The sequence below is a fragment of the Lygodium microphyllum genome, chromosome 23 (assembly GCF_053477565.2).
Source record: "Lygodium microphyllum isolate KBCC chromosome 23, Lygodium_microphyllum_v1.1.10, whole genome shotgun sequence".
NCBI classification, from domain to species: domain Eukaryota; kingdom Viridiplantae; phylum Streptophyta; class Polypodiopsida; order Schizaeales; family Lygodiaceae; genus Lygodium; species Lygodium microphyllum.
In genome coordinates this window covers 118,548,026-118,569,357 of record NC_141157.1, presented here as the reverse complement: position 1 = coordinate 118,569,357, position 21,332 = coordinate 118,548,026, and the positions used below count along the sequence as shown (strand labels likewise).

The 21,332-nt window shown below is 44.7% G+C and overlaps 1 protein-coding gene across 4 annotated transcripts in view; it reads right to left on the bottom strand.

Moving 5' to 3' along the window:
• Positions 1 to 21,332, bottom strand: part of LOC148016664 (uncharacterized) — a 124,287-nt gene that overhangs the window by 32,042 nt on the left and 70,913 nt on the right. For 2 of the 4 annotated variants that reach the window (XM_087663731.1, XM_087663732.1), the window contains exons 5-6: positions 17,950 to 18,021; positions 54 to 119 (exon numbers count right to left, since the gene is read on the bottom strand). In XM_087663731.1, coding sequence (XP_087519857.1) covers positions 54 to 119; positions 17,950 to 18,021 — 138 coding nt within the window. The remainder of the gene's footprint in view (positions 1 to 53; positions 120 to 17,949; positions 18,022 to 21,332) is intronic. The other 2 variants (XM_087663733.1, XM_087663734.1) reach the window with 1 other exon arrangement.

Sequence of the window (21,332 nt, the reverse complement as noted above, 5' to 3'; positions counted from 1 at the left end):
CATTTTTCCCAACTTGATTTACATGTATCAAGAATGACTAGAAATTTCCTTACCAATGAGATCTCTGTTCCTTTACGCAACACCTTTTGCTGATTGAAGCATTGTGTGAATTCTTTCAACTGTCAAAAAGATATTGAAGTCCTGTTCAGCCTTATTCACATTAACAAGGTTAAGCAGGAGCTGAACTAATGACTACATTTAGCATAAAACCATAAATGTCAAAACCAAATGGGTGTCACCTTTTCCTTTGGAGTCTCATCAATCCAGCCTCTACCTGCATAAATGGTATGAAATGGCACTATAGAAATGGAAAGATAAAGAGACGACTGATCACTGCTGACTGTAAGCTGACCCTCTAACTATGTAGCTGGTTCAGGACCTTGTTGCTTCTATAGGTGTCTGACAATTGGCAGAGGTCATACTGCATTGGGACAGGTATCCCTATTGTGAGGCTAACATGTTTGGATGCAGTCAAGGATTTCCTTGATGCTCAACCCAAGTTTTATGATCGGGATGCTTGGAGAGATTCAGCCTTCTTCAGGTGGAACAGCTCCTTTGAGTTCTCTTGGCCTTACCAGAGGATGGATAGCTATCTTTTAGAGCATTTCCATAGAGACGATGTGGTAGAGTAGGTGGTGCACCAGGAGTGGCCGCATGAGTAAGTAGGTAGGTACCACTATCTTGCATCACTATAGCACACACTTGGATCACAAACATCATCCTCTCCCCCCCCCCCCCCCAACCAACACCCCACAGGGCAGCCCCCAAAAAGGGGTTCTCTGGAATCAAGACAGAGAGCAGGTTTGAGGAACCATAGGGATGCTGGCTTGTCTGATTGATGAATCAAGCCAGATTTGTCAAGTGGCAATGTAGATGGCAAGAGAAGAATGCCAGGAGGAGGTGATGATCCTTCAGAGGACTTGATATCCATTCATCAGCTTTAGTATGAGCTCTCATAGGATCCTCTCAAGAGATCAAGCTTCCCAATCTGCATAATGAGCTAGCAAAAGATAGGTTACAAATAGGAGGGGCAGTCAGGCATGGAGACACCCTAAAGCCTCCCCTTGCCAAGACGGAAAGAAGAGAACCAAATATCAACCCCCTTGAAGGGTGCTCATCGAAGGATGGATGTCTCAACAGATACAAGCACCAGCCTGCTAGCTTTGTACATATCATGGGTGTTGATGCCTCATAGCCGGCACATATGGTCTGCTAGAGGCAGTTGTTTGGACCAAACCTGCACCCCATCCTCAAAGTTGTGTGCCTTCCCAGCCTTCCCCCCTAGTCCCGTGCACACTACCGCTGCCCTTCCCACCATCTCAGCCTCCACTCTTCATCACTACTGCCTGTGATTACCACCATCACTGCTGCTATCTCCTCTCATGGCAGTTGAAACCAGCCTCTGCCTCCTTGGATAGGGTAGTAGATGACCTGGTTTGACTCAATTTACAACAAGCATGGAATTCACAAATCTGAAATAAATGCATTACCACTTTAATCTTGGACAGGCAGCAGCCGGTTGACCCCAGAATTGGCACCCCATGTATTTCTTTAACTTGAATTGCTTTAATTCATAGTACACATATAAATTGACCTCTCTACAAATTCCAACATTTTGGACTGATATACAAAAAGCACTACAAGGAATATCATAAAGGTACATGGGACCTAGCTCTAGCCAGAGCAATGATCTCATGTAACTGCACATGCATGTGACATTGCTGTCCCTGTCAGGGTCTGGGGCAGTGGGATCAGCCATGCTAGACAGTTCAATCAATTAGTGTCCCTCGTATGGATGTAGATTGCAGCAATGTCGAGATCTCCTCAATGATCCACCTATGTATGGGATGGGACTAGGATGTCTCCCAGATCTCCCTTGTGAAGAAGTCCGTAAGCTACCTCTGAGTAGCTTTTGGATGTCTTGGTCGTATACTCTTGAGTGCCTCTCTAAGCCCTTGTATTTCGAGGAAGAGGCCAAGACATGTTTGATCTGCATCATCCATGCCTCTTGATAGTGGACCAAACCCATCTCTCAACAAACAATGAAAGTGGACTCGTATCTTATAGTACGCTTGGCAGTGGCAAATGTAATAGTTCTCAGTCTCTGTGTCAAGTTGACATACCTAACATATGCGCTCCCCAAGTGGCATGGATCTATATCTGCTAGTCTCAATAGTACATCAGATCTCATGAGAGAGGTGGGCATCCATATATCTTGGGCGGGCAATAAACCCATCATCTATAATGTGGAGAATATGCTCTCTACAAAAGACTATCTTTGTCTCTAACTCATGCATTGGTGCCAACCATATCCTAGTGCCATCTAGCCTGATGATCTTGCTTAGGCCCAAAGCAAGGGATGGTGCATCAAGGGACTACTGAAAGAGGGGTAGTCTGTCCATGCTTAAGCCATGCAACTCAAACTAGACTGACATCTATGCATACCAACACGAAGTTGTCACCCTCTCTAGCAAGCTGATAGGACTCAAGAGCCAGTCGGGCATATCTATGTTTGGGTAGATCCCATAAGCCTATATGTAGGTGATGGACCAGGTGAGGGCCTCTACTACAATCAACGTAGCTACTAACTTGGCTCTGATGATCTCATGTGGAATTGAGGCCCTACATCTAATCACACTCGAGATCATGGGTACTCTCCATCCATCTCAATCCATTCTAGTTGCTATCTGATTGCATACAATGATCGAGCCTAGGCCCCCGTATTTGCACTCCATATAGTAATGTGGATGTGACCAGCATATTAAAGAGCCACAACTTAGTGGGCCGTTCCTAGAATTGTAACTTTAAGCACATCCTCTCCAAGTCTCCTAGTGTTGCATATCCCCTAGTCAATTTGGTGTCTACTGCCTCTCTCATAGAGAAGGAAGGGCCTATGAATAAATCTCCCAAGTATGTATAACAGTCTACATACTCCATCTTCTCCTACCCATAGGTGAACTTAGGTGTTGATCTCCTAGTCCATTGTGATGTGGTATTACCTTGGTTTTAACAAGATACACTCACAACCCACTATCTTGTGCATAGAATTGTAGTACATCCAAGTATCTCTATCACCCTTATGGAGAGTCACCTATCAATACAATGTCACCAGCATATAATAAGAGAGATACCCAAGTACCAACCAGTGGGGCCCCTCTATCTCCTCTGTCCCCCCCTCTCCCAAAGATATGTAATCAAAGATCCCATGAATGTAGAGGCCAAACAGTGTCAAAGAAAGGGGACACCCTTCCTTCACCCCTATGGTGGAGTGGGCAGGTACTAAAAAGCCTTCAAGTGTCTATACTCTGCCAATCACATTTACAGTGGGAGTTGTGGCATGCTATATAATATATAGCTACACCTCACAGGCAGCATTGGGATGCCATGAAGGGATATCATAAGGTACCTTAAGGCACTGCAAATATGTACATATATTATAGTGGCCAAGATACAGAAGTCGTGTGTTTGTGCTCCCACTCAAACTTCTCCCTTCGGAAACCATCTCTTTTTCAAGAAACAAGCATATCTTGAAACATTTCATCAAAACCAAGAGAGTTTTCTTTGAATATCCCACAAGAGAAGATACAATCCATAACTTATTTCTCCTTAGAGTGCAACCACATAAAGCAATACATGACAATCCCCCTAGTGTTTAAGATGCAATACTTCTCAAAACCTCTTCCTATTTTTCAAAAAGTCATAAGCTTTCCTCTAAGTGATGCAATGCTTTAACATGCATGATCAATGCATCTATCTTTACTTCTAGTAGTTACGTCCTTTCAGGGATAATTATGATTAGTTCCTAATGGACAATTCATTTCCATATTCTAAGGACATTGTAAGTTGTAATTTAAGGATATTAAAGGGTCTTGACTACCTAGATAGAAACTGCTCTTTACCCTTCATTGTTGCAAGTAGCAATAATAGCCAACTAGATATAAACTAATCAGTCAATCAATCAATCATTTTACTTAATAAAATTCTCTTTAAATCTATCCAAAGGCACCTAAATAGAAGTTGGTGTTGATGGGACTTCCTCCACACGTGCAACCTCTTGTCTCGTTGCAACTCTCCACCGCTTGGGGCCATCATAGCAGGCAAACTTCTTCTAATGCATTCTTTGCTCTATTTCTTCTTGGACCCTTGTGAGCAAGGTTGTGATTCAACTTTTAAGATTTATTAAACGGATGACTTGGGATATATGTCTTTGAAGTAAAGCTTGGCAAGGAAAAGTAAGACAAAAAGAGTCTAACAAAGCAGGGGAGTATCTTCTCTAGGATGTAAAGTCCCTTTGAATCTGTGTATAAAGATATACGGGTGTGAACACATCCTTATTGTACCCTAACATATAAATACATTCTTTTATTCTTTGTGTATCATCACAATCTAGTACATCTATCTCTGCATTCACTCTCTCTCACTCTCAACACTGTTGCTCTCGCTTCTATCTCGCACTCTCATTGCGCACTCTCCCCTTCAAACTGGTATTAGAGCTTTGGCGAAGGTGTGCACGCGCATCGAGGCGACGGTGTTTTAGGCTCGTTTTCGCTTAGACAATCACTTGACACCTAGGCGCAGGTCGTTTTCTGCTCAGACAAGTCAAGTCGTCAATTTACAGGCATATGCAGGCAGGCGACAGTAAGCGATAGCCAGACGGCAGCTCCCAGGTAGGCGACAGCAAGCGAGAGCCAATCGGCTGCTCCCAGGTAGGCGACCGTAGGCGACGGCTTGCAGGTGACAGCAAGTGACAATCGACAGGTCACGCAGCAGTCAACGGGCAGGCAAGCAGCTAATTCGTCACGTTTTTTGACAAATTTTCATCAATTTTTATTACCTTTTTTTTTAAGCAGCCCCCCTACTCACTAACACGGGTTCGCACGTGTAAGCACAGTTCTCAGATTTGTGCAAATTTGTGCCTCAAATTTTGGAGCTTTTCCCAGATTTGATGTTGTTCATGCAAAACAATGACATTTGACCCAGAAATTGCAAAAATTGTGCACATTGGCTTTGAAATTTTTGGGGCTTTTCATGTATCAGTGAAATTTTGCTCAGCTGAGTCATATTTACTGACATTGGTGCACATTTGGACCCAAGAAATTTGGGGCTTTTGCAAAATTTTGTGAAATTTTGCTAATCTTACCCGTTTTATGCTTTCACTTTCAGGAACATGTATTAATGCAATTTGGGCAGATCGGTCAGTGAAATTTTCGGGCTTTTGTCAAAATCTCTGGATTTTGGCAAAATTGATGTGACAAATGCACTTTGGGAACATTGCTAAAGCATTCTTGGTGTTGTAAGCAGTGAGATTTATCTCCCACTTGTGAGATTTTGGAGAAATTGCAGTGAATTTTGGTATTTTTTGTGTATTAGAAGTTGACTTGGTCACATATGTATGCAGTACACATATTGGGTATGCAATACACATGTTGGGAAATTCCCATTGAGTTGATGTATTGCTGAATATTCATGTTGCAGCAGTCTTAGTGATCATTTGCAGATCTGGGATTGTTGTAGATCTATTTTCGGTGATATTGCTGAAGTGGGAGTCACCCGGCGTGATGTATGCATGTAATGTATGCTGAAATTTCAGTTATACTGCTGAAAGTCATCCATTCTACTGCCGTACATGTGCTTAGACTGAATTTCGCTCTTATTTTCTGAAAATCTGGGTTTAAATCAGCTGAATATTCAGCTCATTGTTTGCTGTCATAAATTGCAGCATCGATTTTTGGTGCATTGCTGAAAACTGGCTGCAAATACTTCTAGCACCAATGACACTAAATCCCTCTTTGAAATCAAAAGGTTTAATGGCACTAGTTTTGATTTGCAGAAGGACAGGATACAGGGCATTCTATTCCTCAAGGACTGTGAAGATGCTCTCTTGAAAACTAAGCCTACAACTATGATAGATGTGGATTGGGCCACACTCAACAAGAAGGCTATTGCATATATTAAGATGGCCGTGTCTGATGATGTACTTACAGATATAAAGCGCCTTGATACGGGTTATGTTATATGGAAAAAGTTAGAGAACACTTATGAAAATAAAACTCTAGTGAATCAAGTGCTTCTTATGCGCAAGCTTGTGAACATGGAGTTGGATGAATCTAAGCCAGTAGCTCAGCATTTGAAAACTTTCATAGGGATTTTGAGTCAGTTACAAGACTCTGGTTTGCCGGCCTTCAATGATAAATTCAAGGCTATTTTCTTGTTGATGACTTTGCCTAATAGCTAGGAGTCTTTGGTTATTTCACTTAGCAACAACCCTCCTTTCACCTTTGATGGTGCTAGGAGCTCTATTCTCAATGAGAAGATCAAAAGAAAGTCCAATGGAGAAAGAAGTAATACATGCCTATCACCTTAGACGCAAGTCAGAAAAGAAGGGTAATGCAGCAAATACATGCAAAAGTAGGAGTATAAGCAGGTGAGAAAAGAAGGATAATGCAGCAAATAAAAGCAAAAGTAGGAGTAAAAGCAAGGGCAAAGAGCAGGATATTGCTTACTGCGAGTGTGGGCATAAAGGGCATAAAAAGCCTAATTGCCGGTACTTCAAGAAAGAGCAAGAAAGAAAGAAACAGCAGGGTAAGAAAAAGAAGGATAACAAGAAAGATAATGACAGCTCTTCCTCAAAACAAGTTGTAAGGGCAAATGTTGCATCAAGTGTGGTCATTGAAGAGCTTCCTGACACTGAAGAGATACTTGTTGTAGCCTTATGTAATGATGCAGATATTATGACAGCAGTACGTCACAATCATGGATAGTGGACAGCAGTGCCTAGGCAAGATTTACTGAATACACTGCAGGTTGCCTAGGCAAGATTTACTTGGGCAACAACTATACATGTGCGATAGAGGGTGTAGGTACCATTCACTTGGCTCTTGAAAATGGCCAAGAGCTGATTTTGCATGATGTTAGATACATACCTGGCATAAACAAAAGTCTACTGTTAGTTGGATAGCTTGATGCAAGAGGGTATTTTACTACCATTGGTGGTGAATCTTGGAAGGTTCACAAAGGCTCTATGCTGATTGTTAAAGGCAGCAAAAGGAGGACTTTATATTATTTGCATTGTAAAGCATTACCTGGCAAGTTCTTGGTTGTGGCTGAAGTTCACTCACAGATGGAACTTTGGCACAAAAGACTTCGCCATATGAGCCAGAAAAGCCTTCAGGTTCTCTCCTCTTTATGGAGATTTGATGTAAAAGACTCTGGTCTCGAATTTTGTAATAATTGCATATATGGAAAACATGTGAAGTCTCCTTATTACTCTGGTGTCCTTGAGAAGTCCAATGATCTTGATTTAGTACACTCTCATGTGTGCACTATGCCTGTTAATCCATATAGGGATGCACGTTACTTTGTTACATTTATTGATGATTTCAGTAGAAAGTCATGGATGCTTATGAAACTTTGATTTCAATAGAAAGTCATGGATGCTTTTAAAAAGTTTCATGCTTTTGTTACCACACAGAAAGGGCTTAAGTTGAAAGATATAAGAATGGATAATGGGGGTGAGTATGTCTCTAATGAGTTCAAAAAGTTTTATGAGATGCATGGTATTAAGAGGGAGTTGACAGTCCCCCTATAATCCTGCATCAAATGGTGTGGCTGAAAGATATAATCGCACACTTTGTGAGAGAGTCAGATGCATGTTGTCCGCAGCTAATCTCCCACAATAGTTTTGGGAAGAGGCTCTTAAAACTGCAATTCATATATACAATCGCTCTCCCAATCGTGGATTGGAAAATGGCATTCCTGAAGAGGTTTGGTCTAGCAAATGTGCTTCATATGACCATTTGCGTGTCTTTGGTTGTGATGCCTTTGCATGTACCTGTAGATCAAAGGACCAAACTAGACATAAGATCCATGAAGGGCATCTTCATGGGATATGGAGATGAGGGAGATATGGATTATAGAGTTTGGCTTCCTCGGGGAAGGAAGATAGTACGCAGCCGAGACATAGTATTTAATGAGGGCAAAATTGCTGAAAAATGCTACACATGGTGACCTTGATAAAAAGAAGGTCAAATCTCAGGATGAACATCCAATCGTTCAATAGCCATTAGCTGAAGATTCTGCTCCTTTTGATGCTGAAAATAAGCAGCAACCCATTATGCTATAGCTAGAAGATAATGGACAGCAAATAGATGCACAGGATGGAATAGGACAGCAAGAAGAACATGCTGAAAACAGGTTACGGCAGCAAGGAAATGCTGAGAAACAGCCACCAGGTAATGGCATACACATACCTGAGGATGTAGGTCCATTGCCTAACAATACAGATCATTGGGTACTAAGGTCTACACGTGTTAGAAGCCAGCCACAGAGGTTTCAACCATCTTTTGACTGCATTTTGTTGACTAATGAGGGTGAGCCTCTGACATTTAGAGAGGCACAATCATGTGAAAACAAGAGAAAGTGGAAGCTTACTATGCAAGAAGAGACAAGTCTCTGTATGCAGATAACACATGGGACCTTGTATCTTTGCCCAAGGATAGAAAAGCTATCCCTAACAAATGGGTTTACAAGGTGAAATGGACTAATGGGAAGCCCAAGTGTTTACTGCAAAGCAAAGGAAGTGAAAAACAAGGCATCAAAAAGAAAAGCACAAGGCAGAGAAAAGGAAAAGGTGCCCTACAAGAGACTGGGCCAAGAAAAAATCTAAAAGCATGGGAACAACCACCAGGAGTCCAAGATGCAACCATGGAAGCTGCAAGAAGCCAAAAGCAAGAAGGCGCACCTTTAAATATAAAGGCGCAACGAAAACCTCTGTAAAAGAGCGCCATGCTCCCTCCTATGCAATTTGTAACCGTGAACAAGCGGTAGGACTAAGCTAGGAAGTTAGGGTAAAGAAAAAAAGAGCCTAGGCCACAACGGGCCATGTGAAAAGGGGATGGATGCCCATGGGATTTTAGGGCATGTATATAAAGTTCAAAAAGTGAATGAGAGCTCATTCTTTGGTGTGGCAAAGTGGACTCTTCTTCTTCTCTTCTTCTCTTCTCTTGCTTGCTTGTGAGTGCTTGAGGGAGTGTCAATGAGTGTGGCAGTGAGTGTGTGAGGGTGAGGGATCTTGGAGGTGAAGCCCTCCACGATCTCCTCTCTTCTTCTTCTTCTCTTCTCTTCTCTCGTCTCGCGCGTGGCTATGCAGGATGGAGCTTGCACGAAGAGACTTGAGGATGTTTGAGGATACTTAAGTGTGCATCACGAATTGTGGAGCTAGGAGTGCTTGAGAGAGAAAGCAACTCAATTGGGCATCAAGGTAAGCTCACCACACTCGTAGAGAGGGAGAGCGCGTCGGCTATGTGAGAGGTAGCCATTAGTGCTTACTTGAAATGCTTGAAAGAATAAGCAGTCCGTGGGTCTTGGCAGTTGAGCTCGAGCTCGCCTCTACATTTTGGTTTCGTTGCCAAGACAACAGATTCAAGCTTGAGCGCTTGCACGCTTGAGGTTTTGGGTTTTTAATCCACGCTACAAGTAAGTATTTTTAGTTGAGTAGGAAAAATCATTTCAGTACTTTGCTTTTGATTTTTGTTGCATTTAGAGTAGGATAGGAGGGAAAAATCGGAGTGAAAAGCTTAGGGTTCGCTATCGTTAAACATGCCTGAACAGGGCCCAACAAGGAAAAAAATGGAAAAGAAAGAGTCCTTACATGTGTCGGAGTCGCAAGGAGAGTGATCGGGAAGGCTAACACTATACACAGCAAGGGTTTAAGATCCTGGGTGACCAAGGAAAGCCTCACTTGCAGTCTTGGCTTTGTGAGAGAGAAAAAGAGGGAGAGAGAGCTTGCAGGTCAGGAGTCTACTTCGGATCGATCAGAGCGTGGCAGAGCTTTCGGCAAAAGATTTTCGGTAAAACGTGATCAACGCAAGTTTCCCCATGAGCTTACACCTTGCATCCTGGAATGTGAATAGTTTCCACTACAGTGGGATACGTGGTTCCAAGAAGTTGATTGTTCGGCAAGAGCTGCAGCCTGCCCTTGCCAAACAAATCGACATTTTACTTCTACAGGAGCACAAGCTCACTCCCTCCCAAGCCCAGCGGGTAGGGAAGGTACTCCCGGGAAGCTCGCACACTTATTGGGAGTACGCCATAGTCACCCACAGCAAGAGTGGAGGTGTATGCACCTCTATTGGTCCGAGTCTCACCGCCTCTGTATGAGACCATGGGACAATAGTGGCAGGGAGAGTTCTATGGATCAAATTGGATATTGGGGACTCGTGCTTTGGAGTCCTCAATATCTATGCCCCTACGGAGGTTAGGATACACAGCAGGTTCTGGGTGAAGATCGCAGATGGACTCCCAAAGGTGGACTTCTGGATCGTTGGAGGAGACTTCAACAACCTCGAGGCTTTGGAGGACCAAAAGGGCAAAGGTAGAAACTACGAGGGCATGGCTCCGGAGGAGCAGGAGGCATGGGAGGTATTTCTGTTAGCAGTTGGTGCACGCAATGCCTGGAGAGACCCTGCCTTCCACAGGAGGGAGAGGTCGCTGGACTTCTCTTGGGGATACAGGCGGCTACGTGGAGTACTGCTGGAGTAGTTGGATGGGTTTTATGTGGGAGAGTGGGGAGGCTCTCGTGGAGGCCAGATTGAGCAGTTGGCAGGCACCATGTTGTCTGATCATTGCATGGTTCTCCTGACACTAGATCTCCCAACATCTACCCTAGACAATTGATCCTGTTGGATCCCTGACTTGATCTATAGGAGGGAGGAGGTGACGAGATAGATAGAGCAGCTCTGGGCTAGGGAGTGGAACAGGAGGGACCGGATCACAGAGGAAGTTGCAGAGGTCCTAGCCGAGTCCAGTAGAATCTGCCAAAAGACAACCATACAGGCCAAGCAGCAGAGCTAGGAGCAGGAGAGAGCTCTCCGGCGAGACCTTGCAGCCACGCAGAGATTACTACAGGAGGCACAAAGGGATCCCACCCTCCACGCACAGGAGGTGCGAGCACGAGCAGCCATTGCTGGCTTAGAGAACAAGCGCTCAGACTTCTCTTTCCACACCTTAGTCGCTTTTTGGACGCGGAAGAGGGACACGATGTGCAAGGAGTTTTACCAGGTACACCATCCTCGCACCTCAGGAGAGCAGATACATAGCCTTCCAGATAAGTATGGGAGGACTCGTTCTACCCCAGACAAGGTGAAGGAGATTGCCACTGACTACTACAGGCGCCTTTTACAACAGAGATAGCCTTAGCTAGAGGACAGTGATGTAGGCAGCAAGTCTGGGATCACATCCCATCCCTCGTCACAGAGGAGATGGGGCCTTTCCTCCTAGCCCCCTTCACAGAGAAGAAAGTAGAGAAGGCTTTCCATACACAGGACGGGCAGAAATGCCCGAGAGAGAATGGCCTCTCTAAGCCTTCTTTACTACATACTGGGAGGTGGTGAAGGACCCCCTACTGATGGCAGGTCTGGATGGCATGGTATTAGTCTTCTCCCCAAAGGGGGAGACCGATTGGAGCTTTCCCAGTGGAGACCGATCACCTTATTGTCAGTGGCCTATAAGACACTGGCAAAGATGATTGGTGGGCGACTACGCCCCATGCTGCGAGACATCATCCATGACACACAGACAGGCTTTGTCCAGGATAGAAGTATCTTAGACAATGTATTCACCTTCTTTGAGGTGACAGAGTGGGCTCAACACCGTGGGCAGAGACTCGCCGTATTACTCTTGGATTTCGAGAAAGCTTATGACAGGGTGGACTGGGATTTCCTAGAGGGCACTATAGTGAGGTTAGGTTTCCCCCAAGCTTGGATTCGCGGGGTCGCTGCACTTTACAGATCGGCCACCAGCAGGGTTCTCATAGGTGGTAGACAGAGGGAGGAGCTTTGGCTGGAGAGATCGGTCCAAAAGGGCTGCCCCCTGGCCCCGTACCTGTTCCTACTCTTTGCAGAGGTGATGTCTCACTTCCTCAGGTCTCGTGTGAGTAGATTACCCAGCCTCTGACTTCGAGTGAGAGAGAAGACTGAGTCACTAGACTCAGAGTATGCAGATGATTACAGTACTCTACTTAGAGGACGATGAGTTGATGCCAAAGAGAGTGAGGCTGGCTCTTGAGGTGTTCTGTTCAGCAACGGGAGCAAAAATCAAATGGCAAAAGTCGGTTGGTTTCCTCACAGACCCGGACTCTAGCACGGAGTGGGATGTCCACCTAGGATTTAGATGCATGTGTCGAGGGCATACCGTCCGGTACCTAGGGTTTCAGGTGGGACTCGACATCACTCTCGCCTAGCAGTTTATTCCAATCCTCGATTCTATTCGAAGAAAGCTCACCTACTAGAACACGGCTTGCCTCTCACTAGCCGGCCGAGCCCTGGTAGTTAACCAGGTGCTCCTAGCGACGACCTGGTACATCGCCTCGTGTTGGTGCTTCTCCTCATCCTGCGTAGTGCAGCTTCGCCGCCTAGTGCGGAAGTTCCTTTGTTCTGGGTCAGACGGCTCCAAGGATTCCCCGGCCAAGGTGGCATGGGCGACTATCATACGACATCAGTCAGAGGGAGGACTTGGGATCATAGACCCAAAGTATCAGAGTATGGCCCTCTTGGGCAAGCTAGTTTTCCGTGGCCTCACACCAAATGGGCAGACCTGGAAGGTCTTATTGTAGGAGGACCTTCAGGACTGTAGATCGAGGCTTGGCGGTGAGTGGAGATCGTCCATGAGATGGATCTTCACATCAGGCCAGATCACCCCCCTAGATCACATTTCCTACGCAGCTTACTCCGCATGTGGCAGGGCCTCTGTAAGGCCCTAATCCAGAGCCCCCCAGGCTGCCAAGAGGAGATGGACCATCAGCCGGTGATCTGGAATCCTCCAGTCAAAGATCGGAAAGGGGCACATATTGGCGAGCGCCCCCACATCCAGTGGGCTGGTTGGGAGGCTGGTTCGGCTCGTACCATCACGACATGGCGGAAGGTGTATAGGATGGCGGACAAGGAGGCGTTGCAGCAAGTATCAGGCTCCCAGAGAGGAGTGGAGTTGAGGAGAAGGGAGATAGACGCAACAATACCTCTGGAGTGGCTTTCTCTCCCAATACAAGAGCCAATAGGGCCTGAGGAGGTATGGGCCACTAGGCTTTCCCTAACATGCACCCCCCTACACGGAGTAGGTAGAGTGGGCGGCACCCCGCAAGGGACTTTCTTAACCGTTTCGGGGGGGTGGCCCTTGACAAAGGGCAGGAGGATGAGGGGATAGCTACCCTTTCGTGGAGGAAGATTCAGATGGTGGGCCTTCAGGGGAAAACATGGCGACTAGACCCTTATGTTTTCTGGAAGGAGCTCAGGGAGTGGCGCCTTTGGATCTGGGAGGGCAGACCACTTGATGAGCTGGAGTGGGATCCAGGAGAGTGGCTATAGCCGGCCACTGCGGTTGCCAAGAAGCCACCCAAGTTCCTAGACTACACTACCAGGATTGGCAAACACATACTGATGCACGAGGATATGGATTGGGCGCCGTCACATAGCAGGCACTGGGCGGAGCACAGCATCATGGAGTCTTTCCGACGGACCTTCTGGCGTCGCCTATGGGATAGTTGGAGGTCGAGGAGGGTGTCGTATTTCTTATGGATGGTGGCACATGGAGGCTTGGCGGTGGGAAGTTGGCTTGCCCAGATGCAGGAGGGAGGTTTTAAGCGCTGCACACAGCAACCTTTGGAAACCCCAAAGCACTACCTTTGGTCATGTGAGGAGGCACAGCTCGTGTGGAGAGGAGTATGCCGCATCCTTCGCCATATAGCACCCAGCCTTGGATGTATCTCATGGGGAGCTTTCTGTTAGCAAGCAGTCAACCAATGCCATCATCTTCTATATGAGGGATGCAGGACACGATATTCATTATCAAGGCAAGGTCGTGCACAGTGGTCGGTTTGGAGGCTCTACCCATCCGCCAGGTGTACTCGAACCCACAGCAAACTGCTGGAGGTATGGGAGATCATAGGAAGTCTTACTGGATGGCATATCTAGAAGGCGCACTGTCAAGAAGCTTTCAGCGGAAAGAGACTTTCAGTATAGGCGACCTTAGCAGAGCTCTGGACCTCCATCATCCACTCCCTCCGCGGCCGTTGGTATCAGGTGCACGGCGAGTCCAGGGCTCATCAGGAGCTCCGTTGTCACATCATGCATATCTAGGGCTGCCAGGACCTGTTTTTCGTGATGTAGGCAGACAGCCCTAGATGGCGATACACCCTCCCCTCCATGGCTTCTTGCCCCCTCCCCCCCCCCCCAGACCACCTTGAGAGGCTTGTATACATGATGTATTTGTGACTTTGCATTAGTCCAACTCGTCTGTTGAGTATGAGCACTCCGTTGTAATCAGTTTTTTTAAGTAATATAATTAGCCACATTTTATTTGCAAAAAAAAAAAAACAAGTATAGTTGACAAAATATGGCAACTTGGAATTTGAAAGTCTCTCAAAGTAACAATTGGATCATACATGGCTGCCACTAGCAACAAGACTATCCAAAAGACTACTAACAAATATCAAGTCATTCACTTGTTTTGTCCCCAAACCTTTTTTTTTTTTTTTTTGCAACATGCCCAAATACACTCCATAGTTGCTCAATGGGAGAGGAGCTTGCACCTTGAGACAAAATCCGCACTGCCAATGTTTAAAGCTCAGGTGTATGTGCCCCATAATCTTCCCATCACAAGGCAGTCCCAATCTTAAACCGATCTATTTGTGCATTAGCTGACCCAAACCTTCCTAACTTGTTTCTATAAAAACCAAGCTGATCTTTCACCAATCTTCTCTTAGTATCATTGGGAACCAACCTAGAAAGTACTATGTCGCAACCCTGCATTACCTCTTCATCCTTCTCTTGACCACACCCTTGGAACTCTGGATCTAATACATATGCTCCTGCATGCATAGGTGAGCGATAAGCATTCCATCTTGCCTCACATAAATCTCGGACTTCTTGATACTTTGCATCATCCAAACCAAGCTGTCCTAGCTTCTCAATCATGCGATCTGCCCCCTCATAGACCTTTCCAATGCAGCTGTCGAGAGGCCTCAAAGGTTGTCCTAGGTAGTCCATCTAGATGCATGTCATGTACTCTGTGTATGAAGTTGATAGTCTAAGAAAGGGCCTCCTCCATCATCATGAGGAGTGCAGCAAACTCAGCTCTAATGATCTCATGTGGTACTAATGGTTTGCTGCAAATCATCCATGATAGCATGATGACCTGTGGTCTCTCAATCCATGTCCATAGGTAAGTGTGTGCATGTATGGGCATGTCCCATGTTGGCTAGAAAAGCTTCTTTTTTGCTTGAATTTGTACAGCTCTTACAGGCTTCTCTCACTTTTTGACTTGGGTCAGATTTTGGGGATTTTGGACCACCTGTAAGACAAGAGAATCATTGTCTTTAATGAGACTACATTTGATCCATTTTCCCTTTTTTTGAAGATATCTTCAGCAATCAGTGCATGATTGCTCTACACTCCACAACATTGGTTTCACCAAAAGCGGGAGAGTTGAGAGAGAAAGAGACAGAGAGAGAGAGAAGAGAGAGAGAGAGAGAGAGAGAGAGAGAGAGAGAGAGAGAGAGTATGTGTGTGTGTAGAGAGAGATAGAGAGGTGATGGTCGCCACCTGCCCTGTTGCCTAGGGTTTTCAGGCCTCTGGACTGTTCATTGCCCTGTGCCCCCTCAACTATATGCCCTGTGCCCTATTTGTCTTCGACTTGCTGCGGGGCACCTTCTGCAAAGGGAGCCGCCCTGTCACCCTGCAACTGGCAGCTTGCTTCACAGCCTGAAGGCCACTTGTCCTCCTGTTGTTCATGGCTGCCCTAGGCCAGGGCTCCTGCCCAACACACAGAGTACCCTGTGTCCTGCTTGACCTTCATGGTACCTGCTCTGCCTTGCTCTGTGTCAACACCAGGCTGACTACACCATGCCTCTGTCCTCAGCTGTGCCCTATGCCCTTGCCCTTTGGAGGGCACTACTGCACCTTCTCTATTCGGGGCTGATGCCTGTTCGTGGACTGCACTGATTTACTTCCCGTGGCCAGAGACCCGGCCATGGATGTCGAAGATGGTGCAGCAAAAGTAGATATGGTCCCCTGCACTGATGAGATGGCTTCATCACCCCATGATGATCAGCCTTCTATCAAGCACAGCAAGCATGAAGAATTTTCTGCTGCACCAGAGGCCCCTAATCCGGGTAAGTCTCCACTATGCTCATATGCACAGGTGGCCTCTCCTTTGCCGGATTTGCCAAAGCCAAATTGGGAGCAGCTGTTAGAGTTTGCTAACTCTCTTTTGGAGGAGTATGTTGAGCATAATCATCGACAAATTCCTGCCTGCACGGAGGAAGAGATCTTGGATGCATAGGTGAAAACCCATGAGGTTCTTTGCTCCTTTTCTGCCTTTCATGAGCGAGGTATTATTCTCTTCTTTACAGGCTGGATCCCTGTCCTCACCAGGATCCATCAGTGGTTGGTATCACTTCTTTAGACTGATGGTGTGGAGATTTTCACTCGTCCACATGGCTTCTATGAGGGTGTGCTTCGCTCTCCCTCAACTCGGGACTTTCTTCTCCAAAGTAGCCCTTCTTTTTTTTATAAACAATTGGGGCATATTGTTTCTTGGCATCCAATGGCAGATTTCCAATGTCTGCTCAAGCAAGCATGTCCGATATGGGTGGAAGTGGAGTGATGCCCATTTTTCTGTTGGACCCTCCTCAAGGATGAGATGGCTTTTTCCGGCTATGTGTGGGTGCCCCCTAGTTTGAAGGTAGCTAACAGAAACAAGATATGCATGCTTTGGAATGCAACCAGAAAGAGGCCCAACTGGTCTCCTGTGGACAGCTGGGTCACTTCTTCGCATAATGCCTAGATAGAAAGACTACCATGGTGGACAAGCCTTTGTAGAAAGAGCAAAACACACCCCCTATCCTATTTAGTAACAAATTATTGAGGCCAGCCATACAAAACCAAAAACACCAGCTCCTCCCTCAAATCTGGGGACACAAGGATGGATGGAAGCCCGCCACAGAAAAGGAAAAGCCAAGGAGACTTCTATGCTTGTAGTACCTATTGGCCCTTCTTTGTCATTGGACCCTCTCCGCACTTACTGGCGCCGTCAAGTTGTGCAAACTTCAGTCTCTACCACTCCCAAGGATCCGCAATCCCCCAAAGAGCCACAACAACAACAGCCCACACGTGATCCACCAACCCTAATGGCCTTCGACACAGATGATTGAGTGAATACTCCGCGGGATTGCAAGTACCCAGGTTCTACCTCCCACACTATAGATGGACCTTCCTCCTCAAGGGCCGATTCTTGAAGGCCCAATCTTTTTTCAGTGCTAGGAGATTTCTTTGAAAACAATGTACTGGAGACACTGGTAGAGAAGGCCCAAGCCCATGCAGCAAAATCTCAACAGCACTCTTGATCCTATGTCTATTGAGTCCTAAGGTGGCTCTTGCATACTTGTTCTTTTGTGTTTGTTGAATCCATTGTAACTAGCTTATATATGATGGCCTAGGGCCACTCCAAACTTTGTAATCCTCTGATCTCGTACTTTTTTTCGTAATTAATATAAACAACCCATTACGGGAAAAAAAAATTGTGTGCACATGTCTCCCATTATGGGGAGAGAGAGAGAGAGAGAGAGAGAGAGAGAGAGAGAGAGTGTGTGTGTGTGTGTGTGCACCCTAGCACAAACATGCACTAAATTTTGGAACATCATCACATTTTAATAACAATGAGTGGAAGTGAATGTGCCCTATATCTCTAAGTTATCAAAGTACCCCGGCCCCCCAGTCCCCAAGACTCAAGTGGGTGCTCACAAGGGAAAAAACCCTTCCTAGCACAAAGATAAAAAGTTCCAATGTGTTAAGAGATCATTCAAACCAAAATGACCAAGAAGGACACAATGAGTGTTTTTTTTCAAAAAAATTAACAATGTGGAACCTCAAGATTGTAAAATTTATAGTGAGCTCTTACAGCATCCTTGCCAGGACCAAACTTGCCACCTTGGGCTTTGCGTATGCGCGACAGCAAAGACCGATCAAAGCCCTGCACTATCAAAGGTCGATTGTCAAAAAAATATATCATATTAATACAATAAGAAGAAAAATCCTTATAATTCTTATAATAACAAGATAGAAAGAGTCAATAAAATATAACTACTTATCCGGATCAAAATTTTCAACTTTCTTCCAAAGCGTTGTTTAAAATTTTGTTTTCTTGGAAGAAAATAATATTTCTTAAAGTTTTTCGCCGACATAAGATACAGATACTTTGCATGACATTAGAGTATTGCACCAAATTTAATTGCTTACTACTTGGAAGCATGATATTATTCCATAGTGAGATCGATCAAGAATGAAGAAAAGGTTAAGGTAACCAATTTGACACATGGACAAGTAAGAAACAAGTCATGAGATGTGGGTTAATGATACCAAATGCACACATTTTTCCCTCTATTATACAAGTCCCTTCAATATTCCTATGATTCTTTAAACCCGAAACATCCATGATGCACAACTCTAAAAAGCTCTATCTCCTCAATACGTAAATAAACAAATAGACTTGGATTGTCAAAAGCGACAAGCAATACATTTTTTATTGATGTAATAAACTCTATGCATTCCAAATCATGCTATGGTATGTAGCAACATTCTATTTTGACACGATCCACCTACCCCAACAAACATTCATCAATAACAGGTGGCAATGTTGCCACTCACACTAAATATGAAGCATTGGTGCGAGGAGGGGATTCATTAATAGAATCATTCTTTCCTCTAGGTTGAGGGCGAGGAGAGAGGTGAGTGAATAGTCAGTCACAACCACAAGTGACTAATCTTGACCGGTGTATTACAAGAGTTTGGCTATCATGACAAGTTTTGAATAAACACCTCCAAAGAGTACCCTGCAACTTGCAAGATCGATTGTCCAAGAAGTTTGAACAAAATATGAGCCTATCTTTGCTACATGGGTTACTTCTCATCTACACTTGGACAACAATATACCTCAATCCTTTGGTTACACCATGCTAGTTAGCAACGTATATATATATACTTGTGATGGAAAGATGCAACTCTTGGGTAGCTTCTCATAACCTATCAATTGTGATGATACAAGTTAGGTTTGTATGCTTCAATCAATGGCAAGTTCAAGGTGATACTTTGCTCACATGAGATACACAACTCTATCCCAAGATGATTTTATATTCTAGATTCTTGTAATAGCTCGAACGGCAAACCACTCTCACTTCATTTGCCAACTCAGACTATACGAGAAATAAAGCAGAGAAGGGGATTTATTAATAGAATCACTTTTTTCTAATAGAAAATAAAAATAAAGAAGAGTCATCCGTTGAATTTGTTTCCTTTGTAATTACTAGGTATCTAGAAAGTGCATTAGAGCTGGCATTGCTGAGTAGTCGCAAGTTATGGTGGATCTAGAAAGAAATGCTTGTCTATTGAATACAAGTACAATTGTATGACAAACATAGAGACTGATAAAGAGACACGGTAAGGGTTAGGGTTACGGATCCCAAGACGCAGCAAGCAGCATCCTAATGTGTCAAGCAGCAGCAAATGCAACTTGTGTAGGTCGGATCAATGACAAAAACGGGCAGCAAAGAGTGCAAAATCTGCAAACATAGATCAGGTTGATGATGTGGTAGCTGTATGGAAGGGCTGAACAGCAAAACACAAGCTAGAAAATGTCGACAAGAGGGAGTGCTATGGAGGTATGAAGAGTGAAGGACACTGAGAAGGGGAGAGCATGAATATATAGGTATAAAATAATGCCAAATATGTACCACATCGTCCAGCATAAAATATCCAAAATCTCATAAATGAAGCACCAAAAAAAGGCCTAAAATACTCTATTGTGCCCAGCCCATTGGAACATACATAGACTCGCACATGCACTAACATGTTCACTAACATCCTCTCTCACATCATGAGTAATCTAGTGCATGACACTATACAAAAATAAGGACTCATCATAATACATACAACAATGACCATCATATAGGACCATGGATATCCAAGCAATGGGTAGTTAGCCCACCACCAAGGTGCCTCAGAGAAAACCTGAGGTCGATGTCAATTGTACCGCCTCTTGAAAATAGAGAAGAACCATAGCAGCTCTCAATGTCTATCAACAATGCCTCCAAAGTAGCACATGTAACCATCCTCTCACCAATGCTACAACACAAATGACCATGGATTCCATGCCTTTGGCTAAACCGCCAAAGTGTCCCCTCATGTGAACTCCGCGACTAGGAGCCAATCCTGCTCTGTGTCAAACAGCTCATCATGAACCTAGATGACAATCCCAGCTCCAAGATTTCAAACTACCAGACTTCAAACAATGCATCAAGGAAACCCCTCTCCAAATCCTATGCACCTATACAAAAGTATAAATGAAGTCACCACCCCACTTAACCATCCTCTCACACTCCCTCTCTAGCATTGGAGAGTTGTGAGGCATGTTTTATATCACCTATACTAGCAAACTAGAAGGGAGGCCCCTACATCCATCGCCAAGGCCGCATGGATAAAGCCCGAACCGAGACCCATATATGATGAAGACTCGCCTTTCAAAATATGCAACAATGCAAAGAGACAGTAGGGTTTATGGGGAGAAACACAGTGTGTGTATGGCAAACACTCAGAGAGGAGAAACTCAAAAACACAAGAAGCACTAAATTGTGCTATGTGAAGAAAAGCTAATACAGTGGAGCCAGAGCTCAGAAGATAAGTCCAAAGTCACACTCTCGAAGTTGAGGATGAAAAAATATTTTTCCTTTTTAACATATGAATGTTTGGTTTGTACCAAAATCATCACTTTGAGGGATTTCAAAGTGCAAAGGAAGACTCTCAAACTCGAGGATGGAAAATATTAGTACTTTCTCTCTTTAAGATGTTTTCAGATATAGTTGTCTCACAATCCAAAAAGTGCTTGAAACAAGGACTAGTTTGATAGGCTATATGTAGCCCCTGTAGGTTTTAACTCCTCTTTCACCTTATCCTACAAGGGTTTTCTATTTGGGTAGTTTTCCATATGAGTTTGTAGAAATCTTTTAGATAAAAGAAAGTATTTATGTTGCCTTTTTCCATTCGTACATCATCAATTTTTCGGCACTATTTTTTAGGGTGACTAAATGGAGCCGAAGTAATGGAAGGTGTCAAACAACCACTATCTCTTGAAGAAGCGAACTAATGAGGAGATTGTATCCAACAATCATAGTCTCTCAGGGATGCAAGGTACCAAGTGATCCTCCTTCGGTTCAAAAGGACTCAGTGTGCATCAAATGCGTCTTGTTGCCTTGAGCATAAAAATCTGAAAGCTAGTGCAAAATAAACTAT